The 20081-nt window shown below is 35.2% G+C and overlaps 1 protein-coding gene across 2 annotated transcripts in view; it reads right to left on the minus strand.

Moving 5' to 3' along the window:
* LOC111385283 overlaps positions 1–17548 on the minus strand; it is a 32468-nt gene extending 14920 nt beyond the window's left edge. Inside the window, exons 1-14 of one of the 2 annotated variants that reach the window (XM_023009668.1) lie at positions 17195–17548; positions 15364–15444; positions 12450–12587; positions 11834–11944; positions 11682–11732; positions 11488–11588; positions 10318–10411; positions 8711–8842; positions 8220–8483; positions 8034–8112; positions 6918–7006; positions 6741–6824; positions 5660–5734; positions 4982–5029 (exon numbers count right to left, since the gene is read on the minus strand). In XM_023009668.1, the coding sequence (XP_022865436.1) occupies positions 4982–5029; positions 5660–5734; positions 6741–6824; positions 6918–7006; positions 8034–8112; positions 8220–8483; positions 8711–8842; positions 10318–10411; positions 11488–11588; positions 11682–11732; positions 11834–11944; positions 12450–12587; positions 15364–15444; positions 17195–17359 (1512 nt within the window). In that variant the 5' untranslated portion in view covers positions 17360–17548. Of the gene's footprint in view, positions 1–4981; positions 5030–5659; positions 5735–6740; positions 6825–6917; positions 7007–8033; positions 8113–8219; positions 8484–8710; positions 8843–10317; positions 10412–11487; positions 11589–11681; positions 11733–11833; positions 11945–12449; positions 12588–15363; positions 15445–17194 lie in introns of those variants that run through there. The other variant, XM_023009674.1, reaches the window with a different exon arrangement.
* Between the last annotated feature and the right edge of the window lie 2533 nt (positions 17549–20081).

Consider the following 20081-nt stretch of genomic DNA (forward strand, 5'->3'; position numbering starts at 1 on the left):
AGAAGAATTGGATGAATTATCTAGGCTTGTGGGATGTGGATCTGCAACGGAATCCAAGATTCTCTTTTGTCATAAGTGTGGGGAGGGCATGAAAGCAGAAAGCTTGGCTCTTAAGGAGCTATCACCAGATGTAGACCCCACTAAAGATAAGGGGGTTAATGACTCGAGGGTCGAAGCAGATAAAGAGATGGGACGTTGGTCTAACATAGGGGAGCCGAATATGGTGAATTTGGAGTCGGAGACACTAGGTATGATGGACATGACGCCAGCTGACGGATTATTATCGGCTGCGAAAGAGACGGGACATATATTAGTCGACGGTCGAGCTTTGACTGAACTGAAGTGCATGAGGAGACATGTTTAAACACCTTGGTTCAGAACACATATAATAGAAGGCATTCGAAGCCCCTAAAAGAAAAGGAATTAGAGACTGACCTCTAGTGTTGTGGGCAAATGGTGCCAAGAAAAGAGGAACTGGCGGTGATGTTGAGCGGATGGAGGAAGCAGAGGGATACCCATATGACATCTTAGAATATCATCATGCAGAGGAAACAACAGAGGTGCATGCGATTGAAGGTCCCCCACCTTCAAATTAGGCTCTTCAAAAAATTCAGAATTTCAGCAAGTTGGTTGGTGTGTCCTACGATGGATATGAAAGTAGACTGTTACAATTATTTGCGGAGTTGGAGGCCAGTAGGGGACATGGGATGAGTATACCAGGCGGTAAAACAAGAAGAAAAGGTGACCGTGAACTTAAGCGGCTTGAATGGTCGGTAAATTGTGGTGGCAAGGGTGTCGAGTCAAAGAAAGGATTGCTTGGGAGGGATGACAAAGCGTTAAGATGATGCCAAAAATAATTAGCTGGAACGTAAGGGGGCTTAATGTAGCGGAGAAAAGATAAGGGGTTCGAAATCTGCTAAGGGGATGGAGGGCGGACTTAGTCTGTTTACAAGAAACTAAGTTGGAGTTCGTCTCAAGGGTTATTGTGAGCAGTTTATGGGGGGGACAGCATGTTGGGTATCAATATAAGGGATCATCAGGGACACGAGAACTCTTGATATGGAGGAGGTTAGTGAAGGATTATTTTCTTTATCGCTTTCCTTCAGAAATGTTGAAGATGGATTTCATTGGACATTTATAGGAGTTTATAGGCCTAATGATGATGAGAGTAGAGGTGAATTGTGGGATGATGGCTTGGTGGAACAATCCAACTTGTATTGGGCGTGACTTTAATGTGATTTGATTTCTTACTGAGAGATCAAGTAGTGGGAGATTAACAAAGGCAATGGAGGAGTTCTTAGATTTTATTAGGAAAAATATGTTGGTGGACCTGCCTTTGATTGGTGGAGACTTTGCTTGGTCTTCTAATCGGGAGCAGCCTATTTTATCACGAATAGATCGATTTCTAATTAGTGGGGAATGGGAAGAGAAGTACCTAAAGGTTACCCAGAGAAGATTAGGGAGGGTGTATTCTGATCACTTCCCTATCTTACTAGCTGGGAATGCGAGGTGTAGTGTAAGAAGATCTTTCAGGTTTGAGAAGATGTGGCTAAAAGTAGAAAGCTCTAGGGAGCATGTACGGGACTGGTCGGCATCTTACAATTTCAGGGGGTCTCCCAGTTATGTGTTCGATCAAAAATTGAAAACCTTAAGGAGAGATATAAAAGGGGGAATGAGGAGGTGGTGGGAGATGTAAACTGGTGTAAAAACCAATGTATGTTAGATATAGAAGAGCTAGATAAGAGGGAGGAAAGTGAATGATTGGTAGGGGATGAAAGGGAGAGACGTGGAGAATTAAGGGAAGGGTTGGAGAGGTTGGTGGAGATGGAGGAAATAGCCTGGCGTCAGAAATCTAGGGTCAAGTGGTTGAAGGAGGGTGATAAATGTACCCAGTTTTTCCATAGAGTTGCCAATTCTAACAAGCATAACAATTTTATCACCATGTTGGTGGTAGACGGAGTTGCTTATGAAGATCCACAAGATATTGGGACCCAAATGGTGAATTTCTATCAAAACTTGTATCGTGAGCAGTTTGATTGGAGGCTAGAGTTGGAAGGGTTAGATTTCTCTACTATTACTGAGGAGGATGCAAGCTCGTTAGAGAGACCATTTGGGGAGGAGGAGATTGGGGAGGAGGAGATTAGGGAGGTGGTGTTCAGCATGAATGATGATAAAGCACCAGGGCCCGACGGATTCTCATTCTCATTTTATAAGGCTTGTTGGGAAGTGGTACGATCGGACATTGTGGATGTTTTTACTTATTTCTTTCAGTGTGGCAGGTTCTTGAGAAGTTCTAACACTACATTTATTGTGCTAATTCCAAAAAAATCGGGAGCATCAGATATTAAAGATTTTCATCCGATCAGCTTAGTTGGTGGGGTGTACAAGATTATTGCAAAGTTGCTGGCTAACAGATTAAAGGAGGTGTTGAAAAAAGTGGTGTCTAAATTTCAGAATGCCTTCGTCAAAGGGCGTCAGATATTGAAATCTGTACTTATAACAAATGAATGTATTGACTCGAGACTACGTATAGGGATTCCAGGGATGTTATGTAAACTTGATATTCAGAAAGCCTATGATCACGTAAACTGAGGATTCCTTTTATATATGCTCAGGCGATGTGGCTTTGGGGACAAGTGGTGCCGTTGGATTCACTTTTGTATATCTACGGTCTCGTATTCGATTTTGGTAAATGGCACTCCTGAGGGTTATTTCCAGAGTAATAAAGGTTTGAGGCAAGGGGATCCGTTGTCTCCATTATTGTTTGTCATTGTTATGGAGGCTTTAAGTAAGATGATTGAGAAAGCTGTGGAAGAAAGTCTGTTGAAGGGCTTTATGATTAACCAGTCACAGGTATCCCGTTTGCTATTTGCAGACGATACATTGATCTTTTGTGATGCAAAGGCTGAGCAATTTAGAAACTTGCGCCATCTATTACTATGCTTTGAAGCTATATCTGGATTGAAAATTAATTTAGGGAAATCTGAGGCCATCACAGTTGGGGATGTCGCTAATGTGGAGGAGTTAGCGGCCATATTGGATTGTAGGACTACGCAACTGCCTATGTCCTATCTTGGGCTCCCCTTAGGAGCACAGTTTAAAAACATACACATTTGAAATAGTATTGTGAAGAGGGTGGAGAGGAGGTTAGCAGGTTGGAAGCGTATGTACCTCTCAAAGGGAGGCCGTCGTACACTCATCAAGTCCACTCTATCGAATCTATCCACTTACTTCTTATCATTATTTCCTATCCCCGTTACTGTGGCAAAAAGATTAGAGATGATTCAAAGGGAGTTTCTATGAGAAGGTTTAGGGAAGGAGAGGAAACTTTACTTGGTTAACTGGGGCGTAGTGTGCTCTCCCATAAAAACGGGGGCCTCGGATTGAGGAGTCTTGTATTGTTTAATAAGGCTTTGCTGGGTAAGTAGTTCTGGCGATTCGGTGTGGAGAGGGAAAGCTTTTGAAGAGAGATTATAGAGGCGAAATATGGTGTTCTAGAGGGGGGATGGTGCTCAGTCGAGGATCGTGGTTCTTCTGCAGTGAGTTTGTGGAGGTATATACGACGAGGGTGGAGATAATTTCAGGATAGATTGACGTATGAGGTGGGGAATGGCAATACTATCAGATTCTGGGATGATTGTTGGTGTAGAGATCGGCCATTAAGAGTGGAGTATCCTTCTCTGTATCGTATTACTTTGATGCCGCAGGCTATGGTGCATGAAGTCTTATATGCGCATAATGGAAATCCCAGCTGGAACATTGTTTTGGGGAAGGGTCTATAGGATTGGGAATTGGATGATTATGCACTACTTCTGACTTCTTTGTATGAGGTGCACGTCAGGGTGGGCGAAAGTGATCGTAGCAAGTGGAGGTTGGCACGCGATGGCATTTTCTTAGTAAGCTCTTATTTTAGATCTTTATTGGAACCTGAGGAGAGTTTATTGCCATGGAAGAAGGTATGGCGTTGTAAACTGCCCTCTCGGGCGGCATTTTTACTATGGACGGTTGTGAAGATATAGGTGTTAACGGTGGATAACCTCCAATGCAGGGGTTTATATGTTACGGAATGATGCTATATGTGTCGGAGGAACGGGAAGATGATTGACCACTTGTTCATTCATTGCGATGTTGCTCGCACCCTATGGAACGATATTTTGGCTTCTCAACACATGGATTGGGTGTTTCCACAGCGTATGGAGGATGTTTTGAAGGCATGGGGGAGAAGATTTCGCAATAAAAATAGCAAAATTGTTTGGGACCTCGTCCCAGGATGCATCATTTCGTGTATTGGGAGGGAGAGAAATAGTTGTCGTTTCAACAATAATACACGGACAACAGAGCAGATTAAAGAATTGTTTTATCTGACACTATATATTTGGTTTAATGCTATGACTATTACTCGCATAGACGGGTTGACCAATTTCATGTCATTTCTGTCTTATATTAATTGATAATACACTTCCTATGTATTATCCATGATTAATAAAATATTTGATTACTTATCCAAAAAAAAAAAAATATATATATATATATATATATAATGCTCAAGGAAAAGATTAATATTTTTCTGTACAACAATGATATGCCATGAAAAGTCATTAATATATCACAAGACCAGGATGATACACTATTTGTGCATGATTTGGAAGATACGTTATACTTGTATTTAGTTTGCATCATTATTTAGATTTTACCCACTGATCAGTGCACACAGTACTTTTTATAAATAGTCTTCTGAAATTGATATACTTTTGCTTAGGTATTCAATTTGCCACCATAAAGAAACATAACAAAAAAGAAAAACCAAAACACAAAAAGGAAAACAAAATGAAAGATAAGCACGTCTTATGCAAAACCAAACGTATGCCAGACCATATTTTATAGATGATCCTATGGTAAACAAAAGGAAAAGCTCAATGATAAGAATTAAGGAAAATCACCCAAAAGGATGAAAAGCAAGCTCAAAAACCATAAAAATTACCTGGATGACACCTAAAAGGTCCTCCAAGAGCTCCATAGTTAAGTCCACCTGCAATCCGATAAAAATATGGAACTTTCAATATGTAAACAAAAGTTACAACAAAAGCTATTAAAGTACCTCCTCTTCTAAAATCGTGAGTTTTAAGAGTTATGAATTTAGTCCCTTCAAATGCAAGCCTAACTCATTATTCTTTGAAGGATAGCAAATAGCAACTTTATAGACAGGCCATTGTAAGAACCGAGCTTAGGACCTTAGCCAATTGAATCATGCCATGTTAAAACATCAATTTCATAATTAACTGGCAATGAGTGGAGAAGCCATCCAGTCTCGTACTAATCTGGAAAGCTTTAGATTAACAACATAGAAAAAGATCTGGCAGTCTCTACAAGTTAAACCCCCACTTGAACATTGAAAGATGAATGAAAATTGCACAACTAAGATGCAACTACCAAAACTAAACAAGAACAGAGTGCAGCTTTGGCACAACTAAGAGTATGATTCAACATCGGCAAAACGATGAGTAAATTGAATTCTTATAGATGGACTTCTCCAACATCCCACAGAATGAGTTTTCAGCACTCATACTATCTTGAACTACCATGGAGGAAAGAATTTTATTTGTGCATATCTTCAACACAAGCTCCCAAAATCAAAACCCAATTTGATGGTAACTGATACCTTGGCAATCACTTGAGCCATCCATGGTGCTAAGACGCCAGAGCATAGATCAATAAGGACACATGCCGCCTTCGCCTTCAAAAAGAAAGAGAGATTAAAGCAAATAATTTTTCAATTATACATCTAGCCATCAAATTTTATGAGCTGCAAAACACATAGTAATACATTAATGATGTCATAAGGTCTATTCCTTTCACCTATCTCTAAGGGAAAGATACATTTCTATTCTACGATGCTTCCCTGAGGCTTTTCATTTTCACATGCATATTCTATTAAAATACTTCTGTTTGTTCCACTAGCCTACCAAAGACATGATAAGACTAGAACCGATAAAGTTACATTCATGTCAACAACTTGGAATATCAACACAAATATCTGTATAACATTGATTTTTTCACCATTTCACTCAAAAAGTGAAATTTACCATAATGTTTTTAAACTAACAGGTTGAAACCTAAAAAAGTAATGTTGAGCATGAGTACATGAGACAGAGAAAGTAAATCAAGCAAATAAAAATTCAATAATAAACAAGGAATTTCTTCAATGTCAAAACCTTCGCATGCCTGCCTCCATGACCAACCTATCATAAGCATCACACTTGAATGAATAATAACACAAAACTTGGAATACCACCACAAAGATCTGAGGAAACATTGATCATATTTACATAGATTTATAGTAATACAAATGAAATTTATCATTGCCTGCAATTAAGCAGAAGAAACCAAAAAAGAAGTGATATCAAGCACATCACATAAGATAAGTGCTAAACTAATAGGAGGCATAGAGACATTCATAATAAATTAGAGATATGCATAGTTATGAAGACTTGTGTCTACAAAAATATCAAACACCATATATGGCTAAATTTATACCAAATTTTCAATTTCAGCTACTTTTGCATTGTCAACTATGTCTACATAAATTACAGGCCAGGTCAGGCCCATGATGGATTGGCTAGAATAATACTTATTTTATTGCACATGGACATACTTCATATAAGACAGAGAAAAGAGGAAGCATGCAGCAAAAAAATGATATTAAATTTTGGATCAATAGAAAGGACACAAAAGTAACATACATGAGTTGGTGAAAAAGAAGATAAATAGCCAGCACAAGAACGAAGCAGAGGATGGTAGACCGATGAAGACGAAGTTGCCACAATCTGCAGTTATAAGCACAATGGTTATGGCAAGTATTAGTTATCATGAAAACATTTGGCCAAAAATAATATTTCATATTCAATCAACTGAAATACCTGACTCAGGGCATTTTGTACAAAATGTTGTTTCCACGGAGAGAAATTGTCATCGATTAGGTAAGGACTACTGATAGTAGGACGCAGTGCTGCAGCAGACAAAAAAAGAATGAAGTGTTAGTAGTGATCATGAAATCCTTGAACATGCATCAGATAGATAATTTTAATACCAATGCTTTCCTTTTAATGATTAATTAAGTTGAAGTTTAGAATTATGTTTTATTGTTTCATATTCCACTCCAATCATGAAATTAGGATCTGTCACCCAATATTCTACATTCTTATACAAAATTAATTTATCTTAATAGTCCTAGATATGAAACAATAGTTGACGCAATTTTCAATATTGAATATAATTACAAATAAGTGGTTATACACATATCTTATATGAACAGGTCTTGTTTTGCAAGACAAGGAGCAGAGTTATAGGTAAAAGAAAAGCATATATACGTTTTTGGATAAAAATAAAATATAGGCTAGATAAAGAAACATTTCCTTGTCTTATATACCAGAAAGAAACATACCTGATCACACAAAAATTACCAGAAGCATGTGGAAACTTGTGCCCCGTTTGGCCCCCATTATTTGGATTTATAATGGGGGAATAGTGTTTTTTTTTTTTTTAAGATTGTGTGGTTGAAAAGTTTTCGATTTGAGTGTAATATAGGATACAGAAAAAATTAAATTAAATTAAGGAGTTTTAAAGGGGGTCAAACGGGGGCTTGATAATCAAGACCCTGTTGAAGTTGATAGTTTTCATTTTCCCCCGGATTATTGATTATTAAGATGTCCACCATAAAAAATTCTTCCAACTTAAATGGGATATTCGACAGAAAGGATAACATTGTTAAAATTTTCAGAAACAATTTACGCAGTGAAAAGACAGTGCCTGGTAAAAGCACAGGGAAAATTGTTCAACATTCTTATATGTTATACATGTAGAATGACTTCCAATTTGTTTTATTAGAGAAAACAGACTACATTGTAGTAGCACAACCAATATGTTTAAGCTTTAAGTCTTACATAACTATAAATGAACTTGATACTTCTCTAGAATCTAGTGGTTCTAGCAGGATTAAATAATTCTAGATAGCAAACTGATACTAGCTGTAGAACCTGGCAGCAACGCTTGTACTAGTGGTAATGCTGACCAAAAGTCAGAAGTTCCATCTGCCAGCTTGCCGCAGAGCAAAGGCTGTAACCACAGTTGAATTTTAGTTTTTGATTGAGGTCAAGACATAATAACTAGCAAAACCTAATTAATTTGCGTTAAGGACAACAATTTGTCTTAGTTTAACCAACCTGAGATGCACAAGCATAAAGAACATGCAAAATTCCTTCTTCAACAGCCCCAGAATCTAAGACACTAAGGTAGATAGTATCCCAATGATCATCCAGAATTTGAAACTCCTCCCCAAACAAGTTTGAGTAGTCAATTAAGGAAACATGACCACAATCCTCAGATCGTGTTGCCTCCTCAGCAACAGATGATGAAATTTCAGCAGCTGGATCAGATGCTTCTTGCATTGTCATTGGCTCCATGAGCTTCAGCAAAATTCTTGATGCCTAAAACGTGGGAAGCATCACATAAGGGGAAAAAGGCTCCAAGAGATGCACAGTTTCCAGAAGCATTGATCAACAAAACAAAAAGGAGAGGCATCCAATCTTAATTTTTATCTAATTGGTCCAAAATATAATATTTTCTTTTCAAAAACCAACAAGAATTAAATCAAAAAAATAAATAAATAAATAAAGAAGAAGAGAGAACTAAAAATAGAAAGAGAATATCTCACCAGTCTGCACAAGGTTCCAAGGCTTGAATCTCGGTAAGCCTTTCGAAGCAATGTGAAGACTGCCTCTGGACGGAAGGCCAAGTGACTAGATTTGGATAAGAACATTGATGACGTGTTGCGTGATCTTCTTGGCTGAGCATGAATAAAATAAAAAGGTACAATCAGTCATGAATCACAAGTCTCTTGCACAGTATTTATTAAACGATAGTCAAGTAAACTTTACTTGTAAAATGTATACGATCAAAATATGGAGAACATAGAAATTATTTGAATGTAGAAGAATTTTTTTTCCCTTTCTTTTCATGCCTCTAGTTTTAGAAGCATTGGAAATATAAAGGTTTTCAGTTGAATAGAACCAAGACACGGTACATGCAATGCCATTTGTTAACAATCTCATCTAAAAAAGTTTAAGTTGTTATAAATGGCTCATGTGCATTAATTTAAATCCTTATCTTCAGCATGCTTGTGTACTGCGTCCAGGTTTAATTTTGATCAAAGATCTGACAAGTGCAAAATTTTCAAAAATGGGCGGTGGTGATAATTGAACTCAGGTTTTTTGCTTGAAACTCTCATACTATGTTAACCATCTTATTTAAGAGCTTAAGTTGTTAGAAAGGAGATGGGCCACATATATCCATTTAAACCCTTATTAACACGCCCCTGCATGTTCAGACTAGGTCCAATCTTAGATCAACGGTTTGAAATGTGCACAAGTTTTATAAATGGGTGACAATAATACTTGAACTCAACATCTTTTGCTAGACTAGGGAGCCATGTTAATCAACCCATTCAAAAGCTTAAGTCGTTAAGAGTCTTCAACACCTTTATAATAATAGTAGGAGTAAAGATAACCAAGTTACTATAACTATTGCGCTTTCCTCAAAAGTTATTGCCTTAGGTACTTAGATTCAATTTTAGCAAAGAAGGAGGCTTAAAAAGAATCCATGCACAAAATAAAAGCAATTGGGAAGAAAAGGAGAAGTGCTATAGAAACTTTGCCCCTATTTGGGTTCCAGTAAAATGAGATTTGGGGAGAAAATGTGTTTTGGAATAGTAATTTTTTGGAGAATGTGTAGTTAAAAAATAAAGAAAAGTTTTGAGTTTACATGTAACATTATTTTATACGAAAATGTATGGTTGAAAATGAGTTTTGGATCTAATATATACGATAGCTGAACTGATATATGTTCCAACAGGTTCTCAAATTGCAGAAGTCCTTACTAAAGCTCTACCTAGGATTAACTTTGATGATCTGATCAACAAGCTGGACATGGTCAGCATATACAACCTAGCTTGAAAGAGAATGTAGAAATTCCAAATAAAGTTAATCCTAGGATCTAGGAATATTTTCCATACTTAGCTGCTTTATACTGTTTTATGTTAAATGAGAATTTAGGTAGGTTTTTACCTAATTTGACTTTCACTAGTTTTTTCCTAGTTTAGTGGATGAAAAATTTGTTATGTAACAAAATTACAAAATTAGTGGGAGTCTTAATTGGTTGCCTGTGTATGTATTTAACTGTATGCTTTCCTTCATTCAGGGAATAACAATAACAATAATTCTCTCTTAGTTTATCACAAACAGAAGTGCATGCATGCAGTTATACCTCAAAATTGGAGGAAACAGTCAAAGCTGTTGATAGAGGATTGGTCTTAAAAGCTTCATAGTCAGAAATATTTGCAGCCAACCTCTCATTTTCTCTGCCATGGCACAGAAAACAATTGAAAAGAACTATTTTCTCGCATGATTGTTACAATGCCAAAAATTTATCGGGTCTTTTACAGCATGGGTAGATGAAAACAAAAAGGCAATATCAAATAGAAATCAAGAAACTAAGTGCTAAAAAAAATTTAGTAAAGTGATTTATTTGATCTGTATTGTACATTAGAATAAGAACTTGATCTTCTAAGACCAAAACTTACAAAAATGAATAAACAAATTGCAGAAGTTCCTACCTATGCAAGCAAGTTCATCAAACAGGGGAACCACACAGTGGTCTTTTTCCAAATAATTAGCAGCCCTGGAAAGTAGTATAATAGGATGACATGGTACGAGAAAGATATATCTTCCTGCTTCCCTTTATTAAAAGGTCAGGTGTGAACAGTAGCAACCTATTACTCAATGCTGCATGGAAAAAATAACGAGGTCCTTTTCTCGATCCTCTTTTGACCTCTTATGTGATACACTAAATCTCTTATCAAAACTAGTTTCCTTAGAAGAGCATGAAAAGGTTGGGGACAGATCCCTCTTTGCATTTTATGGGCACTTTCACTACAAAGGAAAGGGTTCTGAGGAAATTAAATGTATCAAGTAATTTCATGCGGTCAAGATGTTTATTAAAATATAGAATCCAAATTTTTTTTATGTACTGTCCAAATTCTTATCTCGTTGCCTTTATGTTATTTTTCTCTTCTCTTCATGTTTCTGTTCCTCAGTTCTACGTCACACCTTTTAGAATTGAACTACATGCCAAATACTTTTACCAAAAAAACTTCAATAGTTAAGTAGGCCTCAGAGAAAGCTATGAAGCTTAATCTGAGCTTCAAGATACGTCATCAATGCTTGCTGCCAAAGGTCAAGGAAATAGTGATTTCTCACAAATGATCTTTCAATGTTATGGATAATGACGTAAAAATTACTAATTACACACCACAATTTTGTATTTGTACATAACTTATTGTGGTATATACATGTTTAAACTAATGGATCCCACAACTGGTTAGATACATCAACTAGCGAAAAACAAAGGATGCAGCTGAAATGCTACTATACCAACCTTTCGTTTACAATGTTAAGGATAGGATAAAAGGGACCAGCAACCATAGCAAGAAAACGCATAGTGGATTCAGGATCTTCTGGAAAGTTATTAATATCTGTCTGCACAGTTATAATATTACATGGTCAATAGAATTTCAGTTTTTAAGTGAGAATAGCATGCAATATTGTTTAGTAAATCAAGTAAATGTATACCTCAATGTATGGAAGAAACTTGACTAACCGACTTGTCACGTCTTGAAGCAACTACAAACTAATAGTTAGAAAGAAACAACACAAGGAGCTAAACCATGAACACTACAATTATACAATGTACTCTGGTGCTAGTTATTTTAACAGTGTTTCACCTGAAGATGCATATCACGAGCATCCTGTTTATGTGATACTATGTGTGGTATCAAGTAATTAGCAACTGACTGAAACTCTGGCTCCAGACCAGTAACAGGAACCCCAATCAGCTGCAATCAGGAATATAAAACATAATTTATTGGTACAACCACTCGATAAAAACAAAATATGCAGGAATAGGTTTTCAAAGGATTTCTCAAACTTGCTAGCAATGAATTGGAGAGCTCTTTTCTATGTATTATATTTTACATCTACTTTTCCATCATATATTAGGGTTGCCCTTTGATATTGCACCTCTTCTCAATAAAATATCTTCTATTTTTGTCATGAAATCAAAAGTTACTAATCATTAAGTTTCATTTCAAGTAGACAACAAATATATAACATCCATAATCTTGATTAACATCCATAATTAACTGAAAGAGACATAAAGATTCTTAAAATATAATCATAACATGAATAAGCGAGCAGGTTGATTTAACCGTGAAGAATACGATAACTCAGTGGTGAATCCTAAATGCAGCGAAAATCAATCAGCACAGCATAAGGCAAATACCGGTAACAGAGGTGCTAAAATCCAAAAGAAGGAGGTGCAGGACAGATTTAAATAAGTACCTGAATGAAAAAAATAGCTATTGGGTTTCCACGCATACAAGATATTCGAACATAGCGGCAAGGAGTGTAATTCATTGGATATATCATGTCACGTCGAGGTGCTTCACAGCGAGGACGAACTTTTACGAATGTCTCTGGCTGTCAATAGAAACATGATAAGGAGCACAAAATGATGATAGCATTATATAAAAATGCACAACAACAGCTTAATTTCAATCCATTCGATGAAATTGAGTGTGATTGTAGCAATACATTGAAGCTTTAAAAGGTTGGTATGAGCAAAGTATGTAACACGTCACCAAAGGGAAAATACCCTTAAATATTAATAAAGAACAATGTAAGTTTAAGATCGTCAACGATGAAATTAATTAAAAAATGATGAGTTTATATTTGAGGAATTATCCTATGTATATTAATTACAGAACAATATGAGCCTTGGATTCCAATTTTCTCCAAAAAGACACCTTAACGACCAAGCCCCTCTGTGCCTAAACCGCTAACTCATTACGTATTGTCCACTTTATTTGCCCTCTTATGCCTCCTAGTTCAAATTCTGGGAACGTGAGACAAAGTTGAGACGGGCGAGGGCAGTTATCCTCTCAAAGCGAACGGTACGTATGAGTTAACGACTTAGGTATCGACCTCTGTGCTCAAGTCATCAACTCATATATTATCCTCTCTAGGAGAGTATCTTATCCAATTGGTATCAGAATTCAACTTAAATCTCTCACAAAACAGAGGTCTTGGGTTCAAATCCTATACAATGTGATATAAATCCGTGAGGGAATAAGAGGGCAGATGCTCTCTTGTCCAATTTATACCAGAATTCAACTTAAATCTCTCATAAGGCAAAGGCCTTGAGCTCGATTCCTAAGGACGCCACATAAAGAGGGCAGAAACTCTTTCAAAGTGGACAGTACATAAGTTTTGGCACAAATGATGAATTATTACAGGGGCACAAAATAAAATAGTTGCTCGCTGGTCCTTAGACTTTTATGACTACCAACTAATCCTAAATTAACATGAACCACCAGAAAACATAATTAGACTTACGTCACTTAACAAAGGACCTAGTAACTTATTTTGAATTCCACCAAAACTAAGAATCCAAAAGCATCACAGGAAATAATAAAAAATAATGATTATTATCCTCTATACTCCATAATAATGCTCCCAGGAAAAAAATTACCCCCACTCTCATGTACTCTATAGGTTGCAGCCATTTAGCCTCATCACCAAGTTTGTAAGAATGATGGATGTAATGTGCAAAATATTCATTTCAATAAATTTAACCAATGTGGTCATGCCAATACGGGGAGGTGGCACCAATTGTGCTAAATCGAGAGAAGACTCAAGTTGTTGGGCCATGCCTTGTGTAGACCGAAATAAACCTTATTCACAAGAATGGTGTGATCTTGGTTGAAAGTCTTGGAAGGCATAAGTCAAAACAAACATGACGATTGAATGCAAAAGATTTAGCTGCATAGAATCTCCTAGCAGACTTAGAGATGAATTGAACCAAATAAAACAAAAATGATTCACGTAGTCGACCCCATTTAGTTGAAATGTGGCTTCATTTGTGGTTGTTAGATATGCCACATGTCCATCTAAAAAGTGTTAGCATAATAGCAAAATCAAAAACACCAATTGCACACTCGTCTTGGCAATGTCAGAGCACTTTGTATGGCAACAAGCTGAAGAATCAGTAACTTACTCTCTACTTAGCTGTTGTAGATATATTCATTTTTCTGATTAAAACAACACCAATAAACTAAGCTTTCATTTTTGTAATTAAAATAATATGGTCCAAGATAGAGCTCCACTCTTTAAAACTCTTTTTTCCCCGTACTTAATCTCAACCACACGTTCTCATTAAAATAATTTTGCATGTAAACTCAAAACCTTTTCTTATTTTCTAATTATAGACTCTACAAAAAAATCACCTTTTTACAAAATATATTCTCAAAAAATAGAGCTCAAACACGGGCATAGTTATATCATTGTTTATGTAACTAATATTTTATTATCATGTATAAACACAGCTATCCCCTTCCCATCAAACAATCCAACTGTCCTTATATGTTTGTGAGTGTGTATTACAGCATAAGGTAAAAAAGATTGGTGTGACCCTCAGTTTATAGGGATGAAGCTTAGCTTGATGAAAAAGAAATATCAATTTTTTGGACTCGTTTCTTGGACAGTAGGACCTAGTAATTAATGTAGGCCTCGACACAAAAATCTAAAAACGCTATAGGCTATTTTTGGACATATTTTTGACCAAATTAATATTAAATATGTTATTTGAAGTCTTGGCCCAATTTTTGTTTGAAATATCGAAAGTATTTATGAAGTTCCTATGAATCTATTGAGCAGGAATTGTTTAGTTAGAAATTTGAAAATGGCCTAGTTTTTGGAAAGTTAAAAATTGTATGGTTGTAGGAATTAATAAGCAATTATAGTTTTTATGATTTTAGATGTTTGATATGCATGATTTTATTGTTTATAATAAAATTTAGAATAATAAAATAATATTAAAAATAAGAAAAAATTCATGTCTAGGATCGTAAATCTTGAAACTTGACCTTACCGCCTAACCACACTTTACATATTTTGAAATACTAATTATTAATATTCATTTTTAATGACTCATAAGACAATCTTGTACCTCAAGTTCCCAAACGGTGTTGCTCTTGCACTCCCATTACCGCACAAAATTGATTATCTAAACATTGACTACTATAGACATTTAATTGACAGTTGAGAAGAACTGTGAAGAAAATCATAATTTCACAAAGACAAGCCATTGTTGGTTAGAATTAGTGTAACTAATTCAAAATCAAATCTCTATATCCAACTTAAAATAAATAAAATTTAACAGATGAGCTCATCTTCATCAAATTAATGTTACACTAACCTTGTAACGCAAGCCAACTGAAATTTCCCACTCCAACACAGACTTGTTATATATCCTTGTGTGTGAAAGCAGACATGGTTCCTACAAACAAAAACAGGAGAACAAGTGATGACAGTTGTTTAGGTAATGTTCAATAAGCAAGCAGCCATCAATATAGATTTATCATTTAATTTATCTTAAAAGTGCAAAAGAAGGCATGATCCATACAATTAACAAAACAGGATAAACTAAAAAGAATTGTAATTTCTACAATTAAAAAACCATGATATTCTTTCAAGTAAAGGTCTCTCCCTAAAACTTCCAGCAGTGTGAGAAGGCAAATGATGGCTGCATTTAATTACCATTTAGATTCATTGCTGGTTTAAAACCTTCAAGTTAGCCATTGAATTAACACCAGATATAGAGAATAATTATGTGTCCTCAAAGACTCTGTTTAGTGGATGAGTTAAACTTAAATCCTTTCTTAACTAGCTTGGATACACAAGTGTATAAGATGGAATCATTAACTACAACTTTAAATATCAATTGCCTTCCCCTACATTCCCATGTACCCAAAAGGCTGTAAATGTACCTGCCGCTGGGATGGAGTTATTTCATATTTCACGGAAATAAAAGGTCAAATCGACGACCACAAACTTTCGTAACTATCCAGGAAAACTAAAGGATGTCTCAGCGTGTGAAAGTTTTCTTGACAAAGAACTAATTCAAAACAGTATATAATTATATAAATGAATGTTACAAACATTTAATTACATTTTGTAAGCTTACAAAGAAATGAAAAAAATAAAATCATCTTCTACTAGTGAGATTAATGTCACTGAATGTCTGGTCTATGAATATATGTGAATCTATGATCATGATTTCCACTTTTGCAATTTTTGAAATAGCATAACACGAGAGCTGATTTCCCTTCAAATTGTCAGCTTGCTGATAATCTGAGGAACAATAACAAGACTTCCAACGAATTTCAACTCTTCACCGTTCACTTTTTAGATCATGTGTAGCTACATATTTAAAAAAACTTTACCCACCTATTTACAGATGGGGTATATCTCACTAAGATAGATATGTATTATGATCTAAACTAGAAAAGAATATGTCCCTTGATCAATAGATGGCTTTCTTCTCTTACATTCATGTAAGGCATACTCTACACATGCTAAAGTTGATTACTGGTGATTCTAACTTCATAGATTAAACATCGGTAGATCTCCTTTTTAAAAAAAATAAAAAATGAGGTAAATTTTGCACTTGGCCCAAAAGAGGAAATTCCTGAACATCCATCACATTTGAACTTCAGAATAACTTACCGTACTCTTGAATAACAATTCGGTTCAATAGCACAGTAAGAATTAAATTTCCCATAACTTACTACTGCAAGTCATAATATCAATAACTTATTATCATTTCAATGTAGTTAACCATTCGACAAAAGAATACACTCGTTAAACTTAGTGTCAACTTCGACTTGGGGGCTTAAACACAGATACTGGTACCGGCAAAAGATTCTCTACTATTGCTAACTGAGAACGGAACTCCGGGCGTTGTAATAATAAATTCAAAATCCAATGACATTTATTAATTCCAACTCGATGGTACCAATCACCGCCTAACCGCAGAAAAAAACAAATTAAAATTGAATCAGTGGCTTATTTTCCTGGCTAATTCAAATTGTAAACCACCCCACAACATGCAACCTTAATTCCAATCAGTTCAAGGAAAAAACAAATACCCAGAAGGAGTTTCACTGAAATAAGCTAAAAAGGAAGTTCAAATCCCAAAACAAAAGCAGGGAAAAGTCGCAAGTTATGTAAACAGGAATTTGACTTACATCGAGTTCGAGTAAGATCCATTCCTTTGTGTTGGTGCCAGTTGACCAGTGGTTGCGTAGGTCAGTGTCGAGTACATGAGTGGCCTTCTGGGCAGTGGATTCCCTTGACATGGCCTTCACTTTGTAGGCCAATGGCTTCACTCTCGGCTCCATCTCCACCTCCATCTGTGGCTCTCTATCGATAATTCCCTCAGTCTGTCGGTGTAAATGGATTTTCTGCAGAGTACAAGCCTACAAGGGGGGAGAACGCCGGAACTGGGTTTCGCAAGGATTTGGACACGGTGGACTCAGTGGGACTATTATATCACGGCAGAATTTTGAGGGCACTTCTGAGTTTTGAAGCCGGATCAAGCCCTTTGTTACAACTTACGAAAGTGTAAAAGAATGAAAAATTGCAGGCTAGTCCCTGTCTTATGTCTTGTATTAACTTTCCCTTCAACTTTTTTTTGGCTACACCCATAATCCCCCAAATTATTACTTTGGAATTTTCTAGAATTGCAAGCAAGAACTCCTTTCTCTATTTGATATACCTATTTGAGTCGAATGAAAGAAAACTTTTACATTCGATTTTGAAGGTAGAGATCCTATTTTATGCTAAAATGTTTAAATTATGGAATCTCATCGTGCTTAAAATATACTTTTATAAATGTGTAATTAATGAAACATGCATTCATTAGTTGCTAGAAAAATTTAAGGCTAGTTTAGCAATCTTTGAAAATGCACTATTCAGACTTTCCATCTTTTAATTTTTATTGGACTCATGTGAAATTTGCTAAAAATATAGTGTTGATGTATATCTAAAGTAGAATACTTGATTAAGCTCTTACTTGGTGTAATTAAAAATTAAATTTTTAGTAAATTTTGATAGAAATTAATGAAATATATAATTGAAAAGTTGTCAATTCTATAAAAAGCGTGATTAAAAATGAATTTTAAAAAAAAATTAAGACTAAAACCTAACAAGGCTTTACTTTATAAGAAACGTTTTTTGTTTGGTCAATCTTTAATCCATGAAAAAATTTCTCCTTTTCTGCTCAAAACATGTCTTTATGTATAATAGTAACTCGAGTGACTATAGAAGAGACTAGATGTGAGAAATTAGATTCTAAAGCTCATGGTAAGTTTTGTTGAATTAGACTGAACTTAAGATTGAGTACTCTAATCAAGAATTTTTTATTTCTAGTCTACTCTTTTTATCAAAATGAAAATTTTCTTCCCCAAATTATTTTCTTGAATATGTCTATTCCGTTAACCAAAATAGTTGTAGGGCCATTTTAATGAAATATTTCATAGACAAATTTAGGCAAATTTGACAAATACGATTGCAATATCAAAATAGATTAGTTTTCTTGTCAATTTCACTTTTTTTGACAAGAATGGTTGGATCAAAATTCGTGCAATAAGTCTTCGCATCATTTCGAAGAGCGGAATACCAAATACGAGTAGCTGCAACAAAACTCAAACATAACTTCAATCGCTTGTCAATGAAAATTTGAGTTAGAGATGAGACTTCGGTTATGTATTTCCTTGACACTCTCCCTCTTCTTAGTTAGATTTCAGAATAATAATTTCTCTTAATTTACCAACTAATGGAAGCAAGAATATTTACCATTTAATATAAAAAATTCAAAGCACTCTAACATTAAAAATTTTAAATTTATTAGTTTCTGTTACACTAAAAAAAGTATTCGTTATGAATGAAAGACATAAATCTTGGCAAGTTCTTGTTGAAACTTGTGTATATCTGCCTTAGCCTGTTCCCTTTCTTCGTCACCGCTTGTACAAGTTAAAATCTCGCTTTTCTCCAATATTTTCTTCTCGATGCTTTTAATGCCTAGCTGCATCTTCAATTGGATGATCAAAATATCATTTAACATCCTTCAATTTCATCGATCCAGTTCTTGCCCTCTGCGTTACTTATCAGCATTCAGAAAACTCCATTATACTCAAGGAATGAAAGTTCAGTTTACTAAACAAGGATGGAAATGATGGTATTCCCGCGAAGAGAAACCTAACAATATTCACATTTGTCTAAATTCATCGTTCAGATTAATGGATTAGGTACTACTGATAAACCATAATCTGGAGATAATTGAATAACATCGTAGAAATTCTCAATGTTGTTCACTCCAACACACGAGGCTTTTTAGAAAGTGGCAAGAGGATCTTGAAACATAACATAGCCTTTTTGTTTACAATCTTTGTAAGACTGAACTAAAAACTCTATCACACTCAGGATACTTTTGTTAGATTTTTATACTATAAATATAAAATTTGAAAGAAATAATCAATTTCAATGAAGTGTCTAAGTGGTGGAAAATGTGGCATTTGTATGGAATGTCGAAGTTTCGGGTCACTTCCCACGCAATAATTAAAGGGCAACTTACAAAAATACTCAAAAATTAGATGTGTTTTGAAAAATCATATGAAAAATATTTTGGAAGGAAAAAATACTTTGTAAAGTTAAGTGTTACTTTTTTTTATTAAAAATGTCACTTTTTTACATACAAATTAAAAAGGTAAAAAAGTAAAGTACAAATTAAAAATTGATTAAAAAAATGACAAAAAAATAAAAACTGATAAACACTAAAAAGTGACATATACTTAAAATGTGATATAAATTGAAAAAAAAAAGTGACAAACATTTGAAAAAAGTAACAAAAATCCAAAGAAAGTGACATACACTCACAAAAGTAATACAAATTTTAAAATTAAAAAAAAAGTGAGAAAAGTAGAAAAAAATGAGAGAAAACATTCGAAATAGTGACAAAAAATCAAAGAAAGTGACGTACACTAAAAAAATTGCACAAATCCAAAAAAAAAAGGGTGATGAACAATTAGAAATGTGACAAAATTTTAAAAAATTGATAAGCATTCAAAAAGTGAC

This window comes from Olea europaea, chromosome 3 (assembly GCF_002742605.1).
Source record: "Olea europaea var. sylvestris chromosome 3, O_europaea_v1, whole genome shotgun sequence".
NCBI lineage: Eukaryota > Viridiplantae > Streptophyta > Magnoliopsida > Lamiales > Oleaceae > Olea > Olea europaea.